This window comes from Diadema antillarum, unplaced genomic scaffold (assembly GCF_040938485.1).
Source record: "Diadema antillarum isolate AM-2024a unplaced genomic scaffold, OU_Dant_1.0 seq00000825_RagTag, whole genome shotgun sequence".
Classification (NCBI taxonomy): domain Eukaryota; kingdom Metazoa; phylum Echinodermata; class Echinoidea; order Diadematoida; family Diadematidae; genus Diadema; species Diadema antillarum.
The window spans coordinates 374,791-396,225 of NW_027271702.1; the positions used below are offsets into that span (position 1 = coordinate 374,791).

The 21,435-nt window shown below is 36.0% G+C and overlaps 1 protein-coding gene across 1 annotated transcript in view; it reads right to left on the reverse strand.

Moving 5' to 3' along the window:
* The window catches only part of LOC139740019 (uncharacterized), a 56,673-nt gene that overhangs the window by 28,718 nt on the left and 6,520 nt on the right, over window positions 1–21,435 (reverse strand). Inside the window, exon 2 of the mRNA XM_071650616.1 lies at window positions 3,780–3,917. Coding sequence (XP_071506717.1) covers window positions 3,780–3,917 — 138 coding nt within the window. The remainder of the gene's footprint in view (window positions 1–3,779; window positions 3,918–21,435) is intronic.

Here is a 21,435-nt window from a genome sequence, read left to right on the forward strand (position 1 = left end):
CAATCCGGCTTGACATGGATGAACATTTATCCAGCTCCTTCTACGAGCTGGTGACACTTGCATGATTTCTATAAAATTCTTCAGATTGACTGATCTCCATGACTACTGTTCACTCTGGCCAAATCTATTGCAATTTCTTGTTTAGTCATGAGCATCCCCTCACAGGCATGCATTTTAAATCATATTTACATCAAGGTTATACAGACGTATTAAATTTTCACATACAAGGGGTCTTGTGTTTAGCTTCAAGGTAAATCAACCTGTTTGGCAAACCATTTGAAATTTTTCACATGAGATTTTTCAACTAAAACTACCCTAGTGGTTGTGTTTTGATGGCTTTGTAGTAATGCTATGCAGTGACATCTCCTTTTTACTAAAAATGTCTACTTTCAATCAAATTCAATTATACTTTCAGGTATATACAAAGATATCATGTCTGAAAATATTGCGGGAACCATTTGCAACCCACAAGTTGGCATGTTCTGAAAGACTTTAATCCTCAATGAACACAAACAGAGTTGATAAATATAGCTGGCTCCCTGGGTCTTTTATCAATTTTTTCCCAAACTCACGACTAAAAACACCATATATTTAGCAATCCTATTTTTTTTTTTTGGCAAATTGGGACTTGCAGATAATTCTATGAGTGGTTAAATTCGTAACCTTGGAGTACTTCCATGAATGAGAAATGTCTGTGTGCATGTCACATTTATGGCAGAATCAGGTTAATATTTTCTCATGTTTTAAATTTGTGAACAGCACCTGACTTATCAAGAAATTTCCAAAAATAAAAACTTTGCAAAATATACAGCGTATCCAGTAATTTGCCCATAACTTTTGACCACCCATCTACTCATTGCATTCCTAAGTTTCGGACAGTGTTTTCATCTTTAATGAGATATGTTGGTAACTGAGACAGCAACAATACACCTGGAGATCTCAGTAATATTACATTCAGAGTTGTCAGAATTAGTTCTATGTTATTTATGATTTTCCATTGAATGCTGAATGATTTGAGAGATACATCTGTATATCATTTGATCAGCTTCCTGTGATACTCTAGAATTTTACCTCGGGGTTTCTGCTCTAAAAATAATATACCAATGAAATGAACTCCCTTAATAGGCATTTATCATTTCCCCCTGTAAAGTCTGGAAAGTATGGTATTTCATAGATACTGATATAGATTATACCTACAGCAAATCATGCCCCAACCGTCAGGCATATTTCACAAATTCTGTGGGTGTCATTAGCACTTATCAACAGCATACAGGCAAACTACTCCACAGAACAATTCCATGAACTAAAATTACATCACGGCACTACAATACTGCCGTAGGCTTTTTCTTTTCTGAGGGACCAATTTAATCTCACACGCAGATGGAAACCACAAAGAGCAACAGCTCATTCCAAGCACAGCTATTTAAAACACTCTGCAGCATCGACCGGAAAGCCCTTTAGGGATTTATGCAGAAAGTCTGTGCCACATTTAGGCCATTGTTCTGCTTTATACTTGGAATACCATTCCTGTTCCAAGCAGGTCTTATACTGGGAAAATGGTCTCTTCACATGCTGCTTTTGTTCTGCTACCTAGAATATGATATTTTAAAGGGATGGTACAGTATTGGTGGAGATGAGAATTGGGCTTTTAACTTTTTGCGAGATACCAAGAAAACACTTATGAAATAGTACAGAGCATACCATTCTAAGAGGAATTCAAAGTTTATTTGATGAAAATCGGGTTTGGAATGACTGAAACATCCAAAAGCAAAGTAAAACAAAGCGATCGTAAAAAAGTGTGGGTCCCACACTTTATTAGAATCGCTCTGTTTTGGATATTTCAGCCATTTCAAAACCAATTTCCATCAAATAAACGTTGAATTCAAGTTTCAAGTTTCAAGTTTCAAGTTTATTTAACCAATTCATTAAACATTTGACATTTTACAAAAGGATGAAATTACATGCTCTTTCATATTTCATAAGAGGTTTTTCATTATCTCACCAAAAAATGTTAGAAACCTGAAATTAGTTCTCAACCAAAACTGTACGATCCCTTTGAGTCACAATTTTCATGCATATTGGGCAGATTCATATCGATGTGCCCATCTGGATTTTTTTACTAATATTGGTTGTCTAAAAAAAATGACATTGTCTGACGAGAGCATAGGTGATGATACCAACTCCATTTATGTTGGAATGTAGAAAATTGAGAATATTTGAATGAGTCTATTTTCATCTAGAAGTATACACTATTATTATTATGATTTTATTATTATCATTATTGCTATCATTATTAATATTGTCATTGTTATTATCATTATTATTATTATTATCATTATCATAATCATTATCATTATCATTATTACGTTATTATTATTATGTTATTATTATTATCATTATTATTATTATTATTTTATTATTATTATTATCATTACTATTATTGTTATTATTTTTTTAATTACTATTATTATTATCATTAACTCAGAGGGGGGTAACTCCCACAGTAAAATTTCATGTACATACATTGTTGCCACTTATTCATATCAAATATATTGCACTTCTCTCTTCTTCTTCTCTTCTTTTGCATGTGGATAATGGGTTTGGAAATGAAATCACACACACACACACACACACACATACAGAGATTCCTACAATCACACAAATATCTTTTTCTTTACATACAAAGGTGTTTTGTTCTAGATCCCCTTGTACGATCATCTTGTGTAACCTGTATTACATAGCATTATGATTAGTATTAGTATTGTTATCATTATCAGTATTACATTACCATCATCATCACCTCACCAGATCATTATTATTATCATCATTATCATAATCACCTCTTTACCAATCTCCCATTCTGCCAGAGCAGTGAAAAGTCAAGCTAGTGATTGTGATTTACATGCCTTACCACCCCAGTATATCAGCTGCTTTTTGTGTTTTTGCCAAAGATTTCTCCCTATCCTTTAGGAGAAAAGCGAAGTGGGTTAATTGTTATACGTGCACGTTGCAGGGCATGTCTCTCCTACACATAAGACCAACAACTTTAAGTCTCCTCCTTTAGTCTTGGCAATGGGGATGAATTACCTCACCTTGCAGGCTAGGACTGGAACCTCACACATGCATGGAAGCCTGCATCAGTCTTATCTACCTTGTCCTCAAAGGGAACCCAATTTTAGAGCAATGTGGATTGAGTGAAAGCAGCAATATTAGCAGAAAACATCAATGAAATTTTGAGGAAAATCGGACAATCAATGCAAAACTTATGAATTTTTAAAGTTTTGGTGTTGGAATCGCTGGATGAGGAGACTATACCAGACGTTATGACGTATGAGTGGACAACAATATAAAACAAATATAAAGAAATTTTCACAAAAATTTACTTTTCTAGCATCATGAAAGAGCGCTTGACTAACTGCTCTCAGAAAGCAGGGGGAATAATTGCTACCCTTAACATATATGTCAGTGTCATGTTGATGGAATGTGTAAGTTTAATGGAAAATGAGGTTTTTGTGGAATTTTCTTTATATCTACTTTATATGGTTGTCCTCTCGTATGTCATAACCTCTAGTAGTCTCCTCATCCAGCAGTTCCAACACCAAAACTTTAAATATTCATAACTTTTGCATCGATCGTCCGATTTTCCTTAAACTTTCGCTGATGTGTTCTACTAATGTTGTTGCTTTCGATCAATCCACATTGCTCTTTGGGTTTGGGTTCCCTTTAACCCCTATAGGTCATGACAGCTCTGCATAATTTCCACCACTCTTCCATCTCACCTTTATCATCACAGCTCTCCAGAACACTGGGATCACGATTGACTGCATCCATGAGGAGGGCCATATTTCCTGTCCCAGCTGCTTGGTGGGCCAGCAGAGTGCTGTCCTCCAGTTCAATGCTGTCACCCTCATCTTCATCTGAAAAGCAGGAAGAAGAAGAAGAAAACGTAAGGAGCATATGGATTAGGATCATCAGGTTTAAAGAATTACAAAACAGAAACAAATTTGCTTTTAAAAAAAATAATCCCCTAACAACAACAACAACAACAACAAAATGGGAGGATTGCAAGAGGTGTAATAGATTGAATTACTGAAACTGCATTGGTCTTACACTCGAGACACAGTGAACAGTTCCAGCATGTTTATTTTCATATTTCACTTGACATCTATGCATATACTATGCAAAAAAAAAAATACAAACAAGCAAGCACAGCTAGTCTCCAAATATCTGCCATTTTGATTGCTGATTGCCATGCACAATATTTCAACTCTACAAATACATGTATGTGTCCACATTCATTTGTGCATTGGTTTGTTGTTTGTCTTTGTTTTGTTTTGTTTTTTTATTTGTCCCATCATGTATGCTTAACATTACAGCACAATATTGCAAATGAGACCTAGTGGGGATTCACACACTTTGAAATTAGCTCTTCAGAGATGTTTTCAAAGTGCATTTCTATGAATGCTTAAAATCACTAATTGTTCAGGATGCCATGAAACGAGTTTCTACTTGTGTGACTAATTTGCAGATGGATGACCATATAACAACTGTGAGATCCTTGGCCTGTCAGGGAAACACAAAAATCTTGGTGTGTAAACATGCATAAGTATGTTTGCACCAAGACAGAAGTGATTACAAGGTCATGCTCCTCCTCAACGGAGTGTTTTTGTGTTGAGCCATTCTGCCTTCAAGCACACAAACCAAGAATTGGGCGAAAATCAAAGTGAAAACATGCCATTTGGCCAGATTGATACAAGAAAAGGATATTTTACAGAAACATATATGGCACAAGTCTGTTTTTAGATTTGCAACAAAATATCTAACAGAGAAAGAAAAAGAAATCACTCGCGATTCGCAGGAAACCTGTCTATGCATATTTATAATCCAAGTTCTCTGCAAAATCTGAAAAGGTTCGAAGTGGCAATATTGGTCCATGCCCATGCAGATAAAAGTGACGAGAAATTTCTTTCAACACCTGGAAAACAGCAGGTGGATGCTTTGTTTCCTGTGCCCAAATATTTGTACCCTTTTGATACATCTGTCACATGTCAGTTTATACATGGACTGGTATAGAAAAGTATCATGGTTACAAATGTATACAGTACACAGGATAGCTTCTGCCAACCACTGTGAATGTGTAATCTAAACGGAGGCAAGACAACACACGCAAGATCAGTATCAACTCACAACGTATACACACAAGTCATTTGTGTTTTGTACTGGGTTTGGCACATAGATGTGATTTCACGCCCTGTTGTGTGTGGAGGACTAAATACCATGATTGGCATGTGATTAAAGATGAGTGCTATATCAGAATATATGTGACAAGATATTATCATCACCCTTTAATATAGACACAATATTCCCCCCAGTGGCAAGTAGCTACTATCTTTTTTACATGGTTTATGTATGACTGCAAAGCAGATTTGATGAAAGATGATTATCAGCTCACTCATTTCCATCACTCTGAAACAGCCAGTTAAAGGCAAGATGTCACATTCATGCATATTCCTTACAAGTGAATTTGACAGCAGATAGGCAATGGAGATAAATATTTAAAGAATTGCAAAAAAATGAAGCAACAAACAAACCCTTCATTTTTTAACATTTTAAAGATCATATCACCTTGCAATATATATAAATTCTTTGATATTTGATTTAGCGCAGGAAGAATGGGACGATGTATTTGATGAAAGCAATGCTGATACTGCTTATGAAAAATTTATCAGCAGATTATTGTATTATTATCAGAGAAATATTCCTTTGGTTAAACGGAAACCTTTAAAGAAAAATAGACAACCCTGGATTACCAAAGGTATTATGCGGTCTATATCAACCCGTAATAAGTTATATAAGCAAGCAATAAAGAATCAAAGAAATAACTCATTTATGAAATACCGGAAATATAGAAATCAATTAACATCAGTAATAAGATTGTCCCGAAAATTGTATTATTCAACTAATATAGAAAAAAATAAGGATAATCTTTTTTCATTGTGGAAAACTGTCAATGCTCTTATGGGAAAGACGGTAAAAGAAACTACCAACTCTATCATCATTGACAATGAGGAAATTACTGATTTTACCACAATTGCCAATTCATTTAATGATTATTTTATAAATATTGGTCCTAGTTTAGCATCTAATATGAATTCATGTAATATACATTTTACTGATTATTTACCCAATCCTTGTGAAAATTCATTATTTCTCACGCCTACCAATGACCATGAAATAATCAATATTGTTCAGAATCTGAAAACAACTAAATCGAGTGGGCATGATGGTCTTAGTGTTCATTTATTGAAACAAATAATCTTTTACATTGCAAGCCCTCTAACTCACGTATTTAATATGTCTCTTTCAACAGGCATTTTTCCGAACTCATTCAAACTTGCAAAAGTTATTCCCATTCATAAAAAAGATGACTTTAAATTAATGAGTAATTATAGACCAATTTCATTATTACCAAGTATATCCAAAGTTCTTGAAAAAATTGTGTATAAAAGGTTATATCAGTTTTTACAAACCAATAATTTATTGATACCCAATCAATTTGGATTTAGAAGTGGATATTCTACTGACTATGCAATCGCTCACATGTATGATAAAATGATTGAAGCTTTTGCTGATAAAAAGCATGTTATAGGTATATACATGGATTTGTCGAAAGCATTCGACACCGTCGACCATGAAGTATTGATACATAAACTTAATACGTATGGTATACGAGGTCACGCTCTGCTCTGGTTTATAAATTATTTGCAAAACCGTCAACAGTATGTTAGTTTTCAGTCTTATGAATCACACAAACTTGATATTAAATGTGGGGTACCTCAAGGCTCCATTTTAGGGCCTCTGTTGTTTAACATTTATATAAATGATATTATAGGTTCTTCTCCATCTTTGAATTTTATACTTTTTGCTGATGATACATCCATTATTACATCAGATTATGATATAGGGACACTTGTTAATCGTTTGAACACTGAATTATTGAATATATTGAATTGGTTTAAATCAAACAAGTTATCTTTGAATGTTAATAAGACAAATTTCGTTTATTTTAGAAAACCCTACTCACAGGATCTTAATGTCAACATATCAATTGATGGGTTTTCTCTTTGCGAGAAACAGGTTATTAGATTTTTAGGCATTACAATCGATTCTCATTTAACATGGAACGAACATATATCCTGTTTACAAAGGACCCTATTAAGAAATATTGGTGTACTCTGGAAGTTGAAAGATCTTTTATCAGAACGATCCCTGATTATTTTATATAATTCTTTAATTTTGCCTCATATATTGTATTCAAATATTGTATGGGGAAATTGTAGTATTACTAAACTGAATTCATTGTATTTACTCCAAAAGCGTGCTATTCGTATTATTACTAATTCCACATATTTATCTCATACAGATCCTTTATTTCATCGTTTGCATACTTTGAAGCTTCAGGACATCCACATTTTACAAACAGGTATATTTATGTACAAGTATGCAACAAATCAACTTCCCTCTTTATTTCATAATATTTTTCACTTAAATTCGAATATACACACATATCCAACTCGCCGTTCGACAGATTTTCACCTTGTAAACCCCAAAACTGTTTTAGCTCAGAAATCAATTAGACATTACGGTCCCGATGTCTGGAATAACCTACCTGATCAATTAAAGCAGTGTACTTCACTGTTTTCCTTTAAAGCTCATTTAAAAAAGTATTTATTATTGAAATATGTCTCCAGTTAGTAGTTTTTGATCAATGTACTTTTTCTTCTTTTTTTCTGAAGTCTCAGTAAGCCCTGATCCATGCAAAGTGTTTTTTTTTCATTCCCTCCCATTCCTTTCCTTTCTTTGATAATGATATTGCATACATTCATTAAAGCGTATACCTTACCCCCAAAATAGGCATGCTACAGCCTTTATTCTCTCTTGCACTGTCACCTGCACACACGACGCACTGTCACTCGCACACACCTACACTTTTATTGTCTACTATACCATGCAGCAGTCAATGGTGCTGCGTGCTGTTTTTTTTTCTTGTTCTAAAGCGCCAAGTCACTATTTTTCTTTTCTGTTTTTTTTTTTCTGTAGCAAAATGTGTTTTGTGTATTAAGATTAAGAGTTTTATGAGTACATATATAATTGGTGTTGTATTACATTGGTATCACATATTCAGATAGGGCCTCATCCACGTCAAGCTCTGCTTATGATGACGGTCCCCTGTATTGATTTCTCCTTTGTTATTAGATACAGTAAGCCTTAATATGTTATTTTGATTCATAATTATGCCACTTCAGACTGAATGTTGTTACGCAAATGATTTTTTTTTTTGTATTGATTTGTATGTATCTGTATCATTTTGTTTTCATTTGCAATTGTATTCGGAGAAAGAAAATGCAGAAATAAACCAAACAAACAAACAAACAATACACAATGTATTCTTCACATAGGCAAGGTTGCATAGCATACTGGCACTGGTCCAACAGTCCCTGACCAGTCAAAATCACTGTTGGACCACAAACTTTTTCAGGAATAGACCAGTAAAACATAGAAAAACTGGGTACCTACTGCTGGTCCGACAGACAGGTCGGACCAGTAGAAAAAATGAGTTAGTGTGCAGCCCTGACACTGACATAGGCCCTAAATGTGATTAGGTTAAAGGGATCATATAGTTTTGGTTGAGACCTAATTTCAAGTTTCTAACTTTTTTTTTTTTTGGTGAGATAATGAGAAACCTCTTATGAAATATGAAAGAGCATGTAATTCTATGAGGAATTCAACGCTTATTTGATGAAAATTGGTTTTGAAATGGCTGAGATATCCAAAAAAGAGCGATTCTAATAACTTGTGTGGGACCCACACTTTATTACGATTGCTTTGTTTTACTTTGTTTTTGGATGTTTCAGTCATTCCAAACCCGATTTTCATCAAATAAACTTTGGATTCCTCTCAAAATGGTATGCTCTGTACTATTTATCATAACTGTTTTCTTGGTATCTCGCAAAAAGTTAAAAGCCCAATTCTCATCTCCACCAATACTGTACCATCCCTTTAATCTGATAAAGTTGATATCAGATGGTTTGAGGGTATTTTTTTTTCATAAAACATGAAAAATGTATATAGGCATACAAACGGCCAGCATCCACATCATGGGGGGGGGGGGGGGGGGGGGGGGGGAATATTCAGTATTTGCATCACAGCAGCAATTCTTAACTTTTTGTTTGTGTGTTCTTGTGTGTTATTTGCTCATATGTCCAACTGACATTGTATGTATCGCTCCAAAGGATACAAAGGCAAAAAAAAAAAAATGTAATTTGCAGTTAGCAAGTTCAAGAGGTTGTGCAACGTTTAGAAATGAGAGAAAGATTAATAATAATACTGCATCCCAAAATTTTCATATTAGCCAAAGTGAACTGTGACTGCCTTTATCAGTGTTTGTAATACAAGAATTTCTAGATACTTCTTTTACTTCTATGCTAAAGGTATTCTCATGTTTGGGGTATCCACCACAAATTAAACCACAAATTAAATGTGAAAACATACAAAGGTATGAGCTTGAGGTCAGAACTGCACTAAAGAGAGTCCATTTTGAACATGGCAGTTGTGGCTTTTATAAAATATATGTACACACTCCAACCTGTTGGTGCAACCAAGAACTGTTTTCAAGTGTCATAGACTGTGTTATGCCATGACTAAAAAAAAACAACTTTCAAATCAGACACGTGTAGTGGCCATCTGTCTACAGAGACCAGATGTCATCATTTTTTTCCCCATCATATGGTCAGTATGTTACATTGCATGTAATGACCATTGACTCCAGATTGTCATTAGTGATGAGCAGCACCTGTCTTCACACAGCATTTGGTATTTTTCCCCATTTGTTCCTCCTGAAGCCAAAGCACTATCCAAGAACAAGAGAAAATCGACAAAATGAAATAATGGCTCTAGTATGTACACAGATTTCTCTCTGATCATGATATTGAAGATACTAGCTCACATAGCGAACCGGGGTAAAACCACATGCATTTATACATTATTGTTTTAGATGATTATGACCAATAACATAATAATATGCACTATCAGGAAAATAAATGAACAGCCAAAATACTGAGTACCTGTTTTCAAATGCCACCCTTTATCTCCTTCTCTTGAGTAGCCATTATAGAGACAGGTTTGACCCATCCTACTATATATCTAAGGTCCAACAATTGACTTAGATAATTGACACTGAATTAGAAAGAGTTGCAAAATAGCAATGTGAGCCGATAGAAGCCTCCTATCAACTTTCTTTTATTGGGTGTAAAGGAGTAGGTAGCTCATAGAGAAATTTGCTGTCATAGCTCAGCTTGACTGTGGCATGGAAACATATGATGTACGATGTCACTGATTGGATTATGTGCCTGATCCAACATGTGGAATAGAACACAATTTAGCAGTGAAGTAATGCAAGCCTAACACGTACACCACACATGGCAATGGGCTCCCCTGTTTCTACTACACAAATGGCAACAACGTCACCTAACTATCACTTTGAGAGGGATTCCAACCTAAGCAAATGGATTCATTAGTTGATGAGGTGCCATTTTTCCTTTCATATGTGTACGTGGACCTCCCACGCACAACTCAGACATTTGTATTCTGTACAAATTGTATTAGGCTTGATTTTTGCTGTATGTTAATGTCATTGCCCGAAGTCATTAATCTGTTTGTCATTTTCATTTTCCCTTTCTTCCTTTTTCATCATACAGCTACAGAGTTTTGGTTTGTTTCACTCAAATCAAATCATTTTAAAATGTCACACATTATGAATTACTGCATCCACCACCTTCTCCATAACAAAGAAGATCAAAACCCCACAAACTTCCATGGAATGACAATCATGGATGCTAAGATATTCAGAAAAGCAATAAGTTAAATGTTGCAATGCAATCACATCAGCTTGGCATGTGGAGGAAAAATGTAATGAAGAAGTAAGGAGACATTGATTGAAACATCAATAAACATAATTACAATATGCTTCAGGACCACTCCATCAAGACTCACAGCATGCAGTTTCATCAGACTAAAACATGGATCATACAAGTGATTATTGACTCTCGTAAAAATCAACCAAAAGCTTTAAAGGGATGGTATAGCTTTGTTTAAGATGGGGGATTTAGATTTTAACTTTTTGAATTAGAAACCACCTGTGAAGTATTAAAGAGCTTACAATTTTAAGAGGAAGTCAAAGATGAAAACTGAGTTTTCAAAGTAAAACAAAGTGGTCCTAATAAAAGGTGGGTCCCACCTTTTATTAGGACCTCTTTGTTTTGGGGTATCTTTTCCATTTCAAAACTACTTTTTCTCAACAACAAAAAAAGTGACTTCCTCTTAGAATTGTATGGTAGGCTCTTTTAAATTCCATAAGAAGTTTCTCGTTACCTTACAAAAAGTTGGAAACCTGAAGTTCCATCTCAACCAAAAACTATACCACCCCTTTAAGTTCTAAACCTAGAATCAGTATGTTCTAATCAAGAACTCAGTCATCTGTGTTAGCCAGCATGTACAACATAATGAAGGAAATTGTTGATCCTGGAATTTTCTGCAAAGAACAAGATCATTTTAAAATTTTGCTGATAACATGTTGCTCTAATGACTCAGGCAGTGTTTTGCTTGTTTCAAAAGTTTACAATCATGGGGAAGAGAGAAATAGCAAAAACTATAAGAAGTTCATTAACCTACTGAGGACAAGCTGATTTTGCTTTATAACATGTATTACTTCCTATAGACACCTGCCAAATAGACACCTGCAAATATCAGGCCTAGCTTGTGGCTGCGTTGAAGTGGTGAATATCACTGTAGGTCTCTAGAAAAATCCTTCCAGCTAAAAGCCATATTGATGGATCTGAAATACATAAAATATATATCGCATGAGCAGTATAAACCACTCAGATCTAAATCCAACAGCAAAGCCCTCTACAAACCTGGCAGAATTCTGGCTACCATTGCCCAGGGACTGCATGCCCTCATTGTCATGGAAACACATAATATCAAGGGTTATACAAACATAATGCCCCCTTCCCCCATTGTATTTTTCTGCTCATCATTTTGGACAAAAGTTTATACAAGAGATGAAGGCACTCACTCACGTATCAATTTGTGCCATTACTGTTTGGTAACACATATATTACATAAAAGCAAGCAAGCAGTTTATTTGTGGTGGGTGATACATACAAAAATACTGATGAAAGATAGGGTGAGCCGGGAAAAAATAGAAATATATGGATGCTACCTAGCAAGCTGGAGGGGTAATACACTATATTTTTCATCCCTTTCTTTACCCTACCACCCCCCCCCCCCCCCCACACACACACACACACTCATAAACCTATGGTCTCTGTCTTTAATGTACTTTATGGGATGAATAGAACAATACAAAACCTGCCAATGGAAATGGGAGTAGTAGTAGTAGTAGTAATAGTAATAGTTAGTAGTAGTAGTAGTAGTAGTAGTAGTAGTAGTAGTAGTAGTAGATTAAGTGATGATAACACCAATAATGACAACAATATATGTTTATAACACTGATAATGATATAAACAATAGTGGTGACAAAACCATGACAATAATAATGGCGATGCTACTACTACCTATAATGACACTACTTAATATTTTCATCAGTATTATCAAGACTTCCATCATCATTACTATCATTGATCAAATGACAATGGTAATCAATCACAATACAGAGAAAATATGAATGATAACCATGATACCAAGATAATAAGAATATCATATATAGTGTTAATGAGAGTAATATCAGTATTACTAATAATTGTACTGCTGATAATGCCACTCCGACAAATAGTTCTAGCAGTAGTAGAATGATAATCATTCTTACTACTACTCTTATTAATTCTAATGATATCATCATTATCACTGATTTGCAAAATAAATTTTTATCTATGAATATCAAAAGTTATGAAAAAGGTAGGTATAACCTCCTGAGGTTGTGTTAACCACGGAAAAGGGAATTCTAAATGCTCGCTGGGTATAAAACTTGGTACACACTTCCAGTGACTTGCGCTGTCCATGGCACGAGTACATGTTGTGCCTGCTGAAACTGCTGCCTCTCTGAGGAAAAATGTGAGGACACTGGTTTCCATAGAAACGTATACAGTATGCCAACCTCATGCTAGACTACCAGATGTCTCTCTCTCACCCCCCCCCCCCTTAACAGACACATGCACACACACACACACACCCTGGTTACCTCAAATCTATCAAGGAGCTTCTTGGTTCTACCACTGGTCTACATCTGGCATATGTCCTCCAGCGTTTCTCCAGGTAAAGGAGACTTACCCCCTGTTCAGCGACGCAAGCCAGTTTGAATACCAAAACTCGATAAAGACACGACGTATAAAGAATCATCATATAGCCGACAGACTGTTCAGACACAAATTTTGACCATTCTGGAAAAATGTGATGTGCAGTTTCTCACCGCGTATGTTAAATTGTTATGGTCCCATTAAGCCCTGCCCAGTTATATCATTCTATGGTCGCCATACATTGATCAGATATGCATAATGGACTCGATGGAACACTGATTCCTTATTGAGTTCTAGTTCAAAGCGATGCTCTGACCATCGTTTCGCTGACCGTCGTTTCATTATACATCATTTCGTTAGTCAGTGTTCAGACGTATAAATTCATCATATAGCTATACTGTTTTGGTACAGCAATACCATTCTAGTATAAATTGTTTGCATCTGAGCACCCTGTCTAAATGGGGAATAGACATATCTGCCACCCATCCCCCTCCCCCTTCTGACAAGGAATATGTAGTCATCAGTTCTTTAATTGGCTGCGTTAACCTATGTCAAAATAATCTACCTTCCACGATTACAATGGCTCATAATCACTTACACACTCTATGTCAATATGTACGTGTAGCTGGCCTTGCCAACAAGCAAATCTCTGACAGATAATCTACACACTTGTACCTATCTTGTCATTGGCAGATTTCAAGTGTAGTCCAGTTTCCTGTACTTATTGTTTGAACAAAGACATAATGGATTATACAGCTCCAGGCAATCGGAAAGTTGGAGGCCAATATAACTCGCATCTGAGGAACGAGAAAAAAATGCAGACATTAAAACTGTTAGAGGTATGATAATTTGTTATACATACGCCAAAGACTAGTTTCGATGTCAGGAGAATATATTTGGCAGTTAAAAGAAGCAGCGAGCATTTTCCCTTTATAATTTCATCCCCGGTTGCATCATTACCATTAATGCTGTTTGAAAATATGATCCTGCATCACAAAAATTAAGCAGACTGTTATATCAAAAGTACCTCAGCATTTGTAACATGGCATGAAATTTTCATGAACTGGAGCTGATGACCTTATCTGCGGCACAAAATTTTCGCCAACTGCCACTGACGACATTCAATGCATATAGTACAGACCAGAACTTTTGCGTGCATTTTAATTTCGATAATCTTGACTCTCGCAAAATTTATGAAATTAAAATGCACATGAATATTTCTTGTTTTATAGTAATTCACCAAACAAAATGAAAACTGATTTTTGACTCGAAGGTCCATATGAGATGCTGAATGAGATAGTAAAATTCTTTTCATATTATTTCCACAAAAATAATGTTCACAGCAATTTAATTCTGGAAAAAATATTATCTTTGATGTAAGAAAAAGCATGTTTTAGTCACTGCACTGTAAAAGCTGTTATTTTTGTGAGGGTTTAATTTTCCCAAACTTTGCAAATCACTGTTGGGCCACAAATTTAACAATACAAGAAAACATTGCCACCTGAACTTGATTGCATTCAGGTATAATTAGTGCACTTAGAATATCCGTGATTGTATGCAAAATGCGAAAAACAACATCTCGCAAATCTGTCTTTTACCAGCTCATTCGCAAAAATATCTGTACACAAAACTAAGAGCTTTTACAGTAGGGCTATAACAATTTGAAAAATACATGTATATAAAGAAAAAACAAACACTACACATATCCAGCATTCTACAACAAAGCTCTATACCTCATCAACTCTTGCATTGTACAGGTCAAAGACCTTCATTAATTACAAATGAAATCGTAACCACTCCAGCCCCCACCCCTCCCCCACCTACACACATACTCATGCATTCTTACACACACACACACACACACACACATACACACATACATACACATAACATCATCCCAGATGGACAGAGTACAAAGTTCACCTTTAACAAATTACCCAGTACTGGCATCATGACACGCTCACACTGTAGTGCAGTAAAGTATATGGTTTCGTTGCCTAGCAACCAAGCTTCAAGCAATTAGTTGCCTGCTGACAATATGGGCTTGAAAGCAGTTTCTGCATTCCCTACAGTGAACTGACTGTGTGTGCTGATCACAGCATAGAACCGTATACAGACAGCATGTAGTGGCTATTATTACCAGTCGCTCATCTGCGCTATGTTCTGATTTTTCTGTCTTTTGAAAGAGAATAGTGCACTATGATCCTCTCAGACAGCTACTTTTGAGCGATATCTCCTCAAAGCCAGCTGACTACTAAAGAATGACCGACTCAGGAGTTTTTCTGTCCATAAACATTCATTTGCACTCTTGATGTTCCCTAGGCTATACTAGGTAGCTAAGCCGCTTTTCAAACAATGTAATCCTTCTTGGCAATACAATGTACATACACGTGATGTTATACACTCAGATCTATATATACAAAGAAATAGTACAACATGTACAGCTCTGATGTTGATCCAACATGTTTGCAAAACGCAGATTGCTATCTTGTTGTGGGTCGATCATACATCTGCATGATACTCCCAAAGCAAAGGTACACTCACAAAGAGCTTTAGTTCAGACATTAAAGGGAAGGCAAACCCAAAGAGCAATGTGGATTGAGTAAAAGCAACATTAGTAGAACACATCAGTGAAAGTTTGAAGAAAATCGGACAATCCATGCAAAAGTTATGAATTTTTTAAGTTTTGGTAATGGAACCACTGGATAAGGAGACTACTAGAGGTTATGACGTATGAGTGGACAACAATATAAAGTAAATATAAAGAAAATTCCACAAAAATTCATTTTTCATGAAAATCAAACTTCCACCAACTTGATACTGATTTATGTGAAGGGTAACAATTATTCCCCCTGCTTTCTGAAAGCGGTTAGTCAAGTGCTCTTTCATAATGCTAGAAAAGTGAATTTTTGTTGAATTTCCTTTATATTTTCTTTGTATTGTTGTCCACTCATACGTCATAACCTCTAGTAGTCTCCTCATCCAGCGGTTCCAACATCAAAACTTTAAAAATTCATAACTTTTGCATCGATTGTCCGATTTTCCTCAAACTTTCATTGATGTGTTCCACTAATGTTGTTGCTTTCACTCAATCCACATTGCTCTTTGGGTTTGGGTTCCCTTTAATGCTTCAGAGGATTATACAGACGGAGGGTTTTAATAGATGCACTTTGAGCATAACATCACCCAATAGCTGTAGTAAAAAAAAATTTAATGTCAGCTGCTTACAGAAATGGCATAGGGGCTGGTACGGCAATCTGTCTTTAATCAAGATCAGCAAATCACCAGCAGCAGCCACTACACCCTAATACCCATCAGTATATGAGAATAAAACCAAACACAATATCTCAAAGGGCAAAAAGAGAGGCAATCTCCATTAATCAATCTCATTAGAGGATGTTGACCTAGTATGGTTCATTCTTCTTCTCTATGGAATTCAGCAGAATCCATATACAAAGCATCATGTTTTGGTTGAATATTTGTTGGATTGTTGATACATATTTCTATCTCTCCCTTATCCTTTCCACTTTCATATTATGCAGCTTTATGTAATTCACTTTGTATGTCCCTCTGCACCTCAGAATAGGCCAATAGATCAATGGCACATCACAAGTGCTGCAATTATTATTGTTCTTCTTCTCCATCCTCCTCCTTCTTTTTTTACTTCTTCAGCTTCATCTCTAGTTCCCTTCATTTAAAGGGATGGCACAGAATTGGTGGAGATGAGAATTGGGCTTTTAACTTTTTGCAAGATACCAAGAAAACACTTATGATATAGTACAGAGCGCACCATTTTTAAGAGCAATTCAAAGTTCATTTGATGAAAATCGGGTTTGGAATGACTGAAACATTCAAAAACAAAGTAAAACAAAGCAATCGTAATGAAGTGTGGGTCCCACACTTTATTAGAATCGCTCTTTTTTGGATATATCAGCCATTTCAAAACCAATTTTCATCAAATAAATGTTGAATTCCTCATAGAATTACATGCTCTTTCATATTTCATATGAGGTTTCTCATTATCTCACCAAGAAATGTTAGAAACCCAAAATTAGGTCTCAACCAAAACTGTATGATCCCTTTAACATTATGATATCCCAGCTTGTGGCATCATATCTAACTTCCGTCAAAGAGTTAATTAATATGTTCTGTCCATGCAGTGATGATTCCTTGCTCCTACACATGCTCTGTGTTTGTGTCCTTCCAATTCAACTTAAAGGTAATGTTTACCATTGGGAGTAGTGATTTGGAAAAAAAAAATGTTCAGTTATCACATTTGATGCCTATGTATAGGTCAGTTGTATCACAAAACATCCTACCATATCAAAATTTCACAATAGAGACTAAAATATAAGGAGATATCACCAATGTTCTGAATAAACCATAACTGTAGATGGTTTATTCTAGAAACAATCTTATTATAACTATTGTTCACATTTTGTATATTTAACAATACTTGACATTGATATACTGATTAACATTGTCAAAATTTGTTGTTTCTATCCCTAACTCCCATTTTAGAACTATTTTGAAGCACTAAAGCTAGGTTTTTGTTTCATCTGCGAATGGTAAATAATGCCTTATACATTAACAGCACTAGCAACACTTACCTGTACCTTTCTACATCCATAATGCTGTATCAATATCAAATCAGAGAAGACAGCAATGATATTGCTGTCTGTTTTAAAACCAACCTTCCCCTCCCTTCTCTATAAAAAAAAAGAGCACGAACAATAGAAACTAGAGAATTTTAATCTATATTTTCCTCTCTAAATATATCTCTTTCTTTATCTATTTATTCCTTTCTCTCCCCCCTCTTCTCTCTCTCTCTCTCTCTCTCTCCTCACTCTCTCGCAATTTTTATCATAATCATGTAAAGACATCAAAGTCATTATATCTGGGGCAGCTCAGCATGGAGCAGCTAAGAAATGTCTCTGCATTAAGGTTGTAATTTAAACAACATAAAATGTAAAATTGCTTTACAAATCTCGGGCAATTGATAGCGTCAGCCTCTGTGGCTTTGTCTGCATGCATTCCATTTATACGCTTGTGTACGCCAAAGAAAAATTTGGCAGAAGAAAGCCAATCAGTTGATGTGCAGTACCGCATTCACCTAAACGAGTGACCAAACTTGGTCTCCCTTCTCATCCATAACAGTAAGGCGCATATCATGGCTGGCGGCAGGTCAACTTAATGTGAATTACTGGTAACGAACGACGCAAATGGGTAAAATCAGCCCGCACTTCGCTAATAGCTGATATAGCAAATGACAATATACACACGCGTACTGGAGATCACATCGGTGGCCTGTGATTGATTAAAGAATTGCAGTCTAGCCATTGGCACTATAGTTCCCTGAGAATTAATCACATTCCTCAATGGAAGAGGCACTGCTTACAAAGGGTAAGGCTAGACGAGGACATAACAAATACTGCATTATTTCATTGTCTACATAGCACAATGCAATATGATGCTATATGAAACTGTGCTTAATAAATCTCTTATCTATTTCACTTGAATTCACTGAAAATGTGCTCCATTTGATGCTATATGCAGCCCCCATCTGTTTTGTTTTGTTTTGTTAAATGGTACTTTAAATTTAACTCAAAGTACGGCGTACTGTTGACTGATGAAAAATATCTCCACACAGAAACATAATTCAGCATTACCAAACACTAGTATGAAGCTAAAAAATGCAACTGATCTGAAACCTTGACAATCGACTTGGGGAGATTCATAATCACTGTGCCAATTTTTCTTCCCTTTAATATACATCCTACTCTATAACAAGAAATTGGGTCTTCACTGTCACAAATCAAATCTCATTAACCCGTTGAGGACGAGTTCCGAGTATACTCGGCAAGCGTCTATGGGAAATGCGTGTCGTAGCAAAATCAAACCGTCCTCGATGGGTTAATATATGCTTGACTGTATTCCAGCACCACAAGGAAAGATGTGTTTGCAATATTCCCTCGAGTGAAGTGCCCCTGGAATCTGTTACATGATTCATGCTGGAAAAGTAGGTTGGTACTGGGCTGCCATGAACCTTGGAAACATTCCAGCTTGTGGGGCCACGTTCAGTTCAGTTCAGTTCATTTCTGCATTACGTTTTCAATACAATGTTTTTATAACAAAATTTGACAATAAGTCATAAATCATATGAACTGTTCCAACGCATTAATACACATTGTGGGGTACATTTTTATTAAAAGAAAACTTTATAGGGAGAAAAACATACAACAATGTCAAATTGAACGCGAATTGTGCGATAAAGAACACATCGAGTTGGATTATATATTGTAAAGAATCATAGTATCCTATATTGGAAATGTAGAAAACCATCTTCATAAACAGAGCTTGGCGGGTAAGATGGCCCCAGACAAACTCACAAAACAATAAATGACACTACATAAGAATCTTAAAATACAACTCTATATTGTCATTGACGATAACTTTGACATGGACCACTACTACGCACCATCAAGCCTTGACAGCCATTCTCTGTGTATCATCTGAGCAAGGAATATTTTGCCATATGGAAGTCCTTGCAAGTTTCTCCTTCACATGAAAATGCTAATGCGTAACTAATAAGTATGATAATAATATAGTATGGACTGGCATTGAGGGGGATATGACATTTATTACCGGAACTAGAAATGTACTGCCCAAGTCGAGGACGAGGGCAATACAATTCTAGTGAGGGCAATAAATGTCGTATCCCCCGAAAGTAGACAGTCCATATTATTATTATTACCCATTTCAGGCATCTTCAAGCAGTAACTTAAATCAATGCAATGTAAACTTCCCGATTTACGGTAACAAAATCCATTCGGCGCCAGGTTGAACCCTACACCACTGTGCACAATTCAGGTACTCAGCGTGCTCACACAGTCGCAGCGATCGTCCTTTTTTTTTTCGTGGGAATTTACCCTCTGTCGCGAAACACAAGTATGCTGTGCAAGTAACAGTCAGCACACAGTCAGACACACGCCTACATACGGTGCAGCGATTGTCTTCTAAATTTACGAGTTTGTCCTGCATCGCGGAAACCTCTCCGTGAGAAACTCTCACAACAGTAAATTTTTCATCACCGTGAGCTCAAGTGCCCGGATGCTAGCGGTTTTCGATATTTTCTCTTGGTGATTGACCAGAGTGTTTACGTGTAAAGTTTATGGCCATGCCCGGAAGAGGGAAAATATCCACTAATATTGCCCGCTGTCCTTGACGACCAACCAAAATAACAATCACAATTGCCTGGCAAAACTACCTCATATGGGTAGTAATGGATTATATGTACCAAAATAATCTCATCTGAGAAATTAAAACTGAAGTTCATGAAAATTGTTCTAGCGCAAAAGATGAATTCGGTTAAAGTTTCCACTTTTTCCAGTATTCAAGTCACATAGGTAGTAACACTGTTTGCAGAGTGGGCAATTGTTACATATTTCTTGATATTTTAAATTGTGGTCTGAAATTCCTATACCATGAGAACCTATATTACCCGCAATTTGTCCAAGCAGCAGAGGCTACTTCCGGCAAACTCAAGCAATCGCTATTTATGGGATTGCTTGGAAGATCGGAAATGTTACAATATTCTTCTGTTTTTCACTATGTGACTTTCCTTGGGTGTCACACACTGGCACTGAAGTGATAAGATAGGCAAATATAGGCCTAAATGAGTATGCTGTTAGCCAAATTCATTACAGATTCTGGTGCATTGTACCGGACATGCCACAGTCCAGCAGCAGAATGTCAGCTCTCATTATCCAGCGCAAGTTGCTGACTTGCTAATTGCAGAGCTCGCAATTTTCCACCCGCCTTGCTCATTAGCAAGTTACACTGCTCTTTGTTCCGATCTTCTTTTTTTCCCCCTTTCTCATAAAACTATTGAATATAAACGGAAGTAATGCTTCAGCAGTGTGCAGGAAGGAAACATGTTGAATATTGATGGGTACCGGTATGCTCTCTGCTTAAAAGTTCCACACAAAAAACAAACAAACAAACAAACAAAGCAGCTTGGAGATTCATGAAATGTGTTTGTTCTTGTCGCGACATTACAAACAAATCAATTTTAAAACCTTTTGTCAAGACAAAGTGCATAGATTTACATGGAAAAAGTAAA